General features: G+C 45.8%; 1 protein-coding gene across 7 annotated transcripts in view; it reads left to right on the top strand.

Annotated features, from left to right (window-relative positions):
- Nucleotides 1-8,649, top strand: part of LOC134333277 (utrophin-like) — a 200,784-nt gene that overhangs the window by 54,199 nt on the left and 137,936 nt on the right. For all 7 annotated transcript variants that reach the window (XM_063015178.1, XM_063015182.1, XM_063015177.1 and 4 more), the window contains 10 exons: nt 50-163; nt 1,317-1,472; nt 1,960-2,130; nt 3,026-3,205; nt 3,534-3,668; nt 4,611-4,760; nt 4,850-5,011; nt 5,120-5,248; nt 6,780-6,953; nt 8,430-8,585. In XM_063015178.1, coding sequence (XP_062871248.1) covers nt 50-163; nt 1,317-1,472; nt 1,960-2,130; nt 3,026-3,205; nt 3,534-3,668; nt 4,611-4,760; nt 4,850-5,011; nt 5,120-5,248; nt 6,780-6,953; nt 8,430-8,585 — 1,527 coding nt within the window. The remainder of the gene's footprint in view (nt 1-49; nt 164-1,316; nt 1,473-1,959; nt 2,131-3,025; nt 3,206-3,533; nt 3,669-4,610; nt 4,761-4,849; nt 5,012-5,119; nt 5,249-6,779; nt 6,954-8,429; nt 8,586-8,649) is intronic.

Genomic DNA, 8,649 nt, shown 5'->3' on the forward strand with positions numbered 1-8,649 from the left:
AGTCTGGATTTGCAGGTGTGTTTAGACTGATATAACATTTTGTGAGCAGGTACGAGGTGAAGAGGTGAGCCGCTGGCTGGACGCCGTGCAGGAATTGCTGTCGCAGGACTCCAGCTCTCTCAGCGAGGGTGATAGACTACAGGAAGAGCTTAACCAGTACAAGGTTAGAGAGCAAACTATTATAAAACACCATACACTTAAAATGATAGAAAGCAAACCCTAGTGCTTAAATGAACAGCAAGCAGCCTTTGGGCTGTGTCCCAAATTACATACAACTGGACTAAATAGTGCTGATAAATTACTGCAATTTTTCCCCCAAATGTCTCCCTAATCTGGTCGTTTCCAACCACCCTGATTGCATTACACTTCCTCTGTACCGATACAACCCTCCACTGCTGACTGTGGAGCGCCGCATCTGACTCACGCCCCCTCCATGACCTGCACCTGAGTTCATATGTGATCAGCTTTGTGTACGGAGAGACACACCCTGATCAACACTTTGCGCAGGCGCCATCAATCAGCCAGCAGAGGTCGTAGCTGCATCAGTTATGAGCCCTGGTCCGGCTTTCCCACCCTGTATGAACGACAGACAATCGTTGTTCATGTAGCCACCCAGCCCAGCCGGATGGCAGACCTGAGATTTGAGATGATGTGTTTGAAAGCCCAGCTCTGGTGTGCTAGTGTGTTTTACCACTGTGCCACCTGAGCGGCTGTTAGTTATTTAGAGTGGATTTAGTGGTGATTCTAGGTGATACATAGTTTCCTGCAGGGTTTTGTTCATGATTTTTTACCTCGACCCAGCAACACAGACAACGCATCAAAACAATTAACTACCAATTCATCAAAATGAAATTAATTTATGAAAATGGTGGCAATCTGGTCCCACTGTGGTTTACCAGGTGTGTAACGTAAGGCCTCCACATGGGGGCATTTGTTTACAAGTTAAATTTTTTATGTGCCTTTTAAAATTCATTTATTTAATTATTATTTTTGTCTGCGACCCTTTTTTTTGGCTTGCGACCCACCCAAGTGTCGCGACCCAGGTTTGGTTTACGGGAACATGACATTAAAATCCTCGTAAATAAATAAATAAACATAGTTTACGGGTAAAACCAGGTGCAAATGTTGGTCCCTAAGCGTACCATCATGCTGATGCATATCTAAAAGCATAGCTAGTCAGCATCAGCCCTTTCGCGTACGGAGAGCCAGGCTAATATTACAATCACATGGAGAAAACCTTCTGATTTGCAATTTTATCCTGATTTTCATTGTTTTTCATCCTTACATTCACTGTCCTCCATTTCCTTTGTGAACAGGAGTATGTGGGGGAGATGGAGGCTGTGGAATCGTCTCTGAACCAGATGAAGGAATCGGTAGCAGCAGTACAGCAGAGCTCAGTATCGGGCTTGACCACGTGGGCACAGAAGGATCTAGATGAGAAACGGGGACGTTGGGAAGCGCTCAGCAAACAGGTAACTGACTTCAAGTCCTCGAGAGCTGTTGTCTTGTGTAGCCAGACTGTCAGTTACAAGACGAGTCTGGAAACAGAGGCTAGGAAGTTTTAGTTTGAAGATGATCAGGTAAAAATGTATCAGCCAGGCCACGTCTCCTGAAGGTGGAGGGTAAAGAATCAGTCAGGCATCACTGTATAGCTGCTTATTTATATAAAAGTCTTATCATGTCCTGACCACTAATACAGAGTAAGCAGTGTGGTCCTCTGTACATGCTGTGGCTGGCCATCGTGAGATGTGTGCCAGCCAGCAGCAGTCCAGGCCCAATTTGAGTGCGCAGGGAGATAAAGTATATCCATACTGGGACGCATTTCTAAGACTGTAAGACTGTACTGAAAAAATCGTACAGGGTGGAGATGCACACACTTGTCTCTGGAGGTCACATGATTATCTCACCGATAGCCCATATTTGTGTCCACTGATGTGTGTGTGTGTTTGTATTGCACAGTTGCTGCAGCAGCACGAGTGTGTTACTGAGAGTCAGGAGAAAGTGTTGAACCTGAAGAAGGACCTGGCGGAGATGCGGGAGTGGATGACGCAGGTGGACGAGGAGTTCCTCATGAGAGACTTCGAGTACAAGAGTCCGGAGGAGCTGGATGAGGCTTTGCAGGAGATGAAGGTGCTTTACGCAGCAGCATACACACAACACATACCATTCCTGAAGGGTTTGTTTAGAATATGGGGGTGAAATGGATTCACTCACAATGATCTGTTTAGAGTGTCTTCATGCTAATGTGGAATTTCTATAGATGTGTTTAATGGGGTAACGATTAGGGACTGATTACATGTTTAAAAACTGCATTAAAGTACTATCAGTGAACAAAAACTGTCCACTCCTGGGTAGATTTACCAGTTTACCAAGTTCCCTCCACTTGGAGAAAATGGTTCTCATTCAAAACATTCCAGTCTGACCTTATTGACCTTAACTTTATCCTGGTCAGGGTTGTGGTGGGTCTGGTTAATTTGGGCGGAAGGTAGGAAACACCCTAGCGGACACACACACACACACACACACACACACACACACACACACACACTGACCTTGTTTACGTAGCTTCAATTGGCCTGACTGCTCGTCCTTGGACTTGTGGGAGAAAACTGGATCGCCTGAAACCCACACAGACACACGCTTTGCCTGGGAATCGAACCCAGGCCCTTCTAGCTAGAAGGCGCCACCATTTTTTCTCAACCTATCTAGAACTAAGTTGCATAGCATTGAAGGCAAGGTTGATGAAGAATGAGATTTATGTTCTACAGGGCTGCTAGAACCAAGCCTGGCTGTTTTTAATAAGCAACCAGGTACATTTAGGGTGCAGATCCCTTTTTTACAAGGGTGTTATAGGATTTGAATCACTTTAATCAATAAATAAATAGAATAATGTGTAGTCTTGTTATTCAAGTTCCTTAATGACCTTAAATATGCATTAAGAAAGACCATAATAAAGGGGGCAATTACTTTCTCACGCTAGTGTTAATGTGTACAGAGCTAAACGTGTGTGTTTTGTGTGTGTTAGAGGGCTAAAGAGGACGTGTTACAGAAGGTAGTACGAGTGAAGATTTTGAAAGACAGCATTCATATGTTCATGAATAAAGCGCCCCCTGGTGGTCAGGATCTGAGCGGTGAGCTGGCGGACGTGCTGAAGAACTACCAAAAACTGTGTGACCGCTTCAAGAGCAAGTGCCACACACTGGAGGTACGACTCTGACCTTTACTGAATCACTGCATGGCTAAAAGTATGTGGACACCCCTCCTGTTTACTGTAAACCTGACCCCAACATTATTGATTGCTTTTGGAATGACTTTAAATGTCGATTAACAGCCGGACCTTCTTGTCCAACATCAGTGCCTGACTAAATGGGTACAAATTTGAACAATCGTCTAATCAAAAAAGACAAGCTCATTCAACAAGCTCATGCTTAGGTGTCTACATACTTTAGGCCATTGACTGTATTTTCTTAAGTTCGTATGTAAGTAAATATGGACGTAGCGGATGGTGTCATTTCTTTCGAAATGCCCTGCAGGAGGTGTGGTCATGCTGGATGGAGCTTCTGCAGTATTTGGATCTGGAGTCTGGCTGGTTACACACACTGGAGGAGAATCTACAAGCTACAGAGAACCTTTCGGAGAACCCTGATGCCATCAACCAGGCCCTGGAGGTATGGGAATCAATTCCTTTCTCCATATCAGACTAGACTGGTTCCATACAGTGTTCTTCTATATAGAAGGATCCAGTCTGATGTAGAATAATCTGGTCTGTATCATTTTTTTTCTGGATGTTAAACACCACCCGGGGCGGCACGGTGGCTAAGTGGGTAGCACTGTCGCCTCACAGCAAGAAGGTCCTGGGTTCGATCCCCAGGTGGGGCGGTCCAGGTCCTTTCTGCGTGGAGTTTGCATGTTCTCCCCATGCCTGCGTGGGTTTACTCCGGGTGCTCTGGTTTCCTCCCACAGTCCAAAGACGTGCAAGTGAGGTGAATTGGAGATACAAAATTGTCCATGACTGTGTTCGATATTAAACTTGTGAACTGATGAATCTTGTGTAATGAGTAACTACCGTTCCTGTCATGAATGTAACCAAAGTTACATGACGTTAAAATCCTAATAAACAAACGAACTAATACCACCTCTCACTGAGGGCTGAGACTATCACGTGCCCCTTTGACATGTGGACAGTCACCTGCTGCATCTTTTCACCTGCCAGCGGTGGAGTCTCACAGAGAGCCGTACCGCGTATGGCTAACGACGATATATGTATTTATGTATTAGGATTTTAACATCATGTTTTACACACTGATTACATTCATTCATACATTATTTCCAATTCACCACACTTGCATGTCTTTGGACTGTGGGAGGAGAACATGCAAACGCCACACAGAAAGGACCTGGATCGCTCCACCTGGGAACCCTTTGAGGTGACAGTGCTACCCACCGAGCCACCCCACTAGAGACAATATAAACTCTAAACCACTAGTCCAGGCAACCGGTCGACAGCACCGCCTCAGCAGTGGCAGGCTAGCGTGTTCCAATAATCCCTCTGCATTTCGTTCGTGCCCTACAGTCTTCTCATACTCTGCGTTTTTCTTTTGTTCTTTCAGTCTCTGGAGTCGGTCCTGCGACACCCCGGTGATAACCGGACCCAGATCCGAGAGCTGAGTCAGACCTTGATCGACGGTGGGATCTTGGACGACATAATCACCGAAAAACTGGATAATTTCAACTCCCGTTACGATGACCTCAACCAACAGGTGAGTGTGTCATGATCGATTCCCGTTTTGTGGCAGATGTACGGAGAGCCGCGTGAAGCTCCATAAGCATGTTCTTTTTTTTTTTGTAGGCAGTTGAGCGTCAGACGGCCCTGGAGCAGTCGCTGGGTGCGCTGAGAGAGAACGAGATGGTCCTACATGCACTACAGGATTCACTCGGTCAGCTGGACCAGACCCTCACCTCCTACCTTACTGACCGTATAGATGCATTTCAGCTACCACAGGAGGCACAGGTACCCTGCAAAGAAGCTCTCTGTGTTCCTATTCGTGTGTCTAAATTCTTTAAATCCCAAGAACGTTGAATGATGAACGTCCCTTTAACCTCTGTCCTCTGTGTTTAGGCAATCCAGTCTGAGATCACGGCCCACGAGGTCAATCTGGAGGACCTGCGCAGAAGGAACGTGGGTAACGTGCCCGCTCCTCCCGAGGGCAAGTCAGGACGAAGTGGGACCATGCTGGATCAGCTGCAGGTCAGACAAAACCCCCCCACCTCTCAGGGAGCTTATTTACATTTACATTTTCGGCATTTAGCAGACGCTCTTATCCAGAACGACTTACAGAAGTGCTTCCTTAGTCAACATTACCTCACACTGTCCTCTGTTACCTGTGTTGAGACTGTACCCTGTGCTCTGTTACCTGTGTTGAGACAGTAGACTGTGCTCTGTTACCTGTGTTGAGACTGTACCCTGTGCTCTGTTACCTGTGTTGAGACTGTACCCTGTGCTCTGTTACCTGTGTTGAGACAGTAGACTGTGCTCTGTTACCTGTGTTGAGACTGTACCCTGTGCTCTGTTACCTGTGTTGAGACTGTACCCTGTGCTCTGTTACCTGTGTTGATGCTGTACCCTGTGCTCTGTTACCTGTGTTGATGCTGTACCCTGTGCTCTGTTACCCAAGTTGAGGCTGTACCCTGTTCTGTTTTATTAGTGTTAAGACAGTATTCTAGTCCCTGTTCTAAGTTTCCTGTGTTGAGACTGTACCCTGTGCTCTGTTACCTGTGTTGAGACTGTACCCTGTGCTCTGTTACCTGTGTTGAGACTGTACCCTGTGCTCTGTTACCTGTGTTGAGACTGTACCCTGTGCTCTGTTACCTGTGTTGAGACAGTACCCTGTGCTCTGTTACCTGTGTTGAGACAGTAGACTGTGCTCTGTTACCTGTGTTGAGACAGTAGACTGTGCTCTGTTACCTGTGTTGAGACTGTACCCTGTGCTCTGTTACCTGTGTTGAGACTGTACCCTGTGCTCTGTTACCTGTGTTGAGACTGTACCCTGTGCTCTGTTACCTGTGTTGAGACAGTAGACTGTGCTCTGTTACCTGTGTTGAGACAGTAGACTGTGCTCTGTTACCTGTGTTGAGACAGTAGAATGTGCTGTTACCTGTGTTGAGACTACCCTGTGCTCTGTTACCTGTGTTGAGACAGTAGACTGTGCTCTGTTACCCGTGTTGATGCTGTACCCTGTGCTCTGTTACCCGTGTTGAGGCTGTACCCTGTGCTCTGTTACCCGTGTTGAGGCTGTACCCTGTTCTGTTTATTAGTGTTGAGACAGTATTCTAGTCCCTGTTCGAAGTTTCCTGCGTTGAGGCAAGTAATATGTGCTGTGTTGCCTGTTTTGAGGCAGTACACTGTGCTGTGTTGCGGCAGTAACCTGGGAGATCATGAAGATCACTAAATGTTTTTTAAAAAGCTCAGAAGTAGGTTACAGCAGAGTTTTTGAGCCCAAAAAATGTTAATTAAATAAACTTGTAAGCAGCCACCCCTTGTGGAGGCTATATGTTGCATTTTGTGAACCACAGTGTGTCCAGATTGCACAGAGCATAGCAGAGAAAGGAAAGGAGAAATTGTTTTTGGTTTGCCTGGGTCGTGGACAAAATGTGGGTCCTGTGAAGCGGTGCAGGACAGTCAGCCGCTCATCATCACAGTGTTTTACCGATTGTCGATCACACCGATAAATCCGTCTGTCTTCCTCCTCTCACTGTGAACCCGTCCTCTCTCCACACAGAGAAAGCTGAGAGAGATCACCACCAAGTTCCTGCTCTTCCAGAAACCGGCCAACTTCGAGCAGCGCATGCTGGATTGTAAGAGAGTTTTGGAAAACGCTCAAGCTGAACTTCATGTCCTCGACCTTACTGATACACAGCCTGAGCAGATCCAAACACACCTCGCTGGGTGCATGGTAAGATCACACCCACCCACTCACACACACACACACACACACACACACACACACACACACACACGCATGCATGTACGAGCAGGCTGTGATTATAAATGGGAAATGAACAGCACCAATTTAATACGAAGGTGAGAAATTATATGGCCAAAAGTATGTGGACACCCCTCCTAATGGTTGAATTCAGTTGTTTCGGCTACATCCGTTACCAACAGCTGTATTAAAGAATGTGATATGTGGTAAATAAAAAGCTTTTAATATTGTGGCAACAGTTTGGGGAAGTCCCCTTTTCTTTCAGTGTGATTATGCCCCTGAGCACAAATCAAGCTCTATAATGACATGGTTTCACTAGATGTGTGCAAAGGAGCTTCGACCCAGCTCAACACTTTTAGGATAAAGTCAACTTGGATGGAGAGCGAGGCCTTCTCTTTTAGCGTCAGTGCTTTCCTTCACCGACTGTATTGACTGAATCAAATCCCCACACACACACTCCAAAGTCCTGACTGCAAACACAATGCTTATGATTTTGAAATAAAATGTCCAGCATGTTTATGGTCAGGTGTCCCAGTACTTCTGTCCACACAGGAGATGTATAGAAGTAGATGAGTTGTGTGTTCATCAGGTCAGAGGAGTGTTGGTGAGGTCAGGTGCTGATGCCGGGCGAGAGGAGTTCCATGCCAACCTCGTCACACCGTTTCTTTATAGACATTACTTTGAGCACAGGGCAGAACCATGTTTAAAGAGGAAATTGTTGACACAAAGCTGGAAGCATAGCATTTATATAATTAATTTTATACACCTTCTGGCAATGGGTGTGACTGAACCACTGACTTCTAGTAATTAGAAGGGCCGTCCACATACTTTTGTATGTGTATAATAAGCATTCTGCTACTTCAGTGTATGGAGATCTATTTTGGTTAGCTGGCTTTCACTTTATTTGACCATTATTTCTCTTTCCTAATGCTTTTGGTTCATGTTTTCAAACACTGCCATGACATTTGACCCTTTCTGGAACTCTATTAGTTGCTTTGAAATGTATTCCTATAAAATTTAGCTTGTATGTGCTTTTAATGATCAAACCAGTAGGTCACTTTAGGGTCAAACAGTGTTGACGTGGTGTTTCGGGCGGCATGGTGGCCCTGTCGCCTCACAGCAAGAAGGTCCTGGGTTCGATCCCCAGGTGGGGCGGTCCGGGTCCTTTCTGTGTGGAGTTTGCATGTTCTCCCCATGTTTGCTTGGGTTTCCTCGGGGTGCTCCGGTTTCCTCCCACAGTCCAAAAACATGCAAGTAAGGTGAACTGGAGATACTAAATTGTCCATGACTGTGTAACTACCATTTCCTGTCATGAATGTAACCAAAATGTACAACATGACATTAAAATTTTAATAAACAAACAAACATGGTGTTTCTGTTATTTTGACCAGCCTTTGGTACGTCACTCACTATGTTTGTTTGTGTTTCTGGATTCTCTGGATGCAGAAGTTGTATAAGATGCTCAGTGAGGTCAAGCTGGAGGTGGAGACGGTTATTAAAACTGGCCGACAGATTGTCCAGAAACAGCAGACGGAGAATCCCAAAAGCATGGACGAACAGCTGACCGCTCTCAAACTGCTCTACAATGAACTGGGAGCTCAGGTACACACACACACTCGAAGCAAATACGACCTATACAAAATATTTACCCTACAGTATCTAGCGT

This window comes from Trichomycterus rosablanca, chromosome 19 (genome assembly GCF_030014385.1).
Source record: "Trichomycterus rosablanca isolate fTriRos1 chromosome 19, fTriRos1.hap1, whole genome shotgun sequence".
Classification (NCBI taxonomy): domain Eukaryota; kingdom Metazoa; phylum Chordata; class Actinopteri; order Siluriformes; family Trichomycteridae; genus Trichomycterus; species Trichomycterus rosablanca.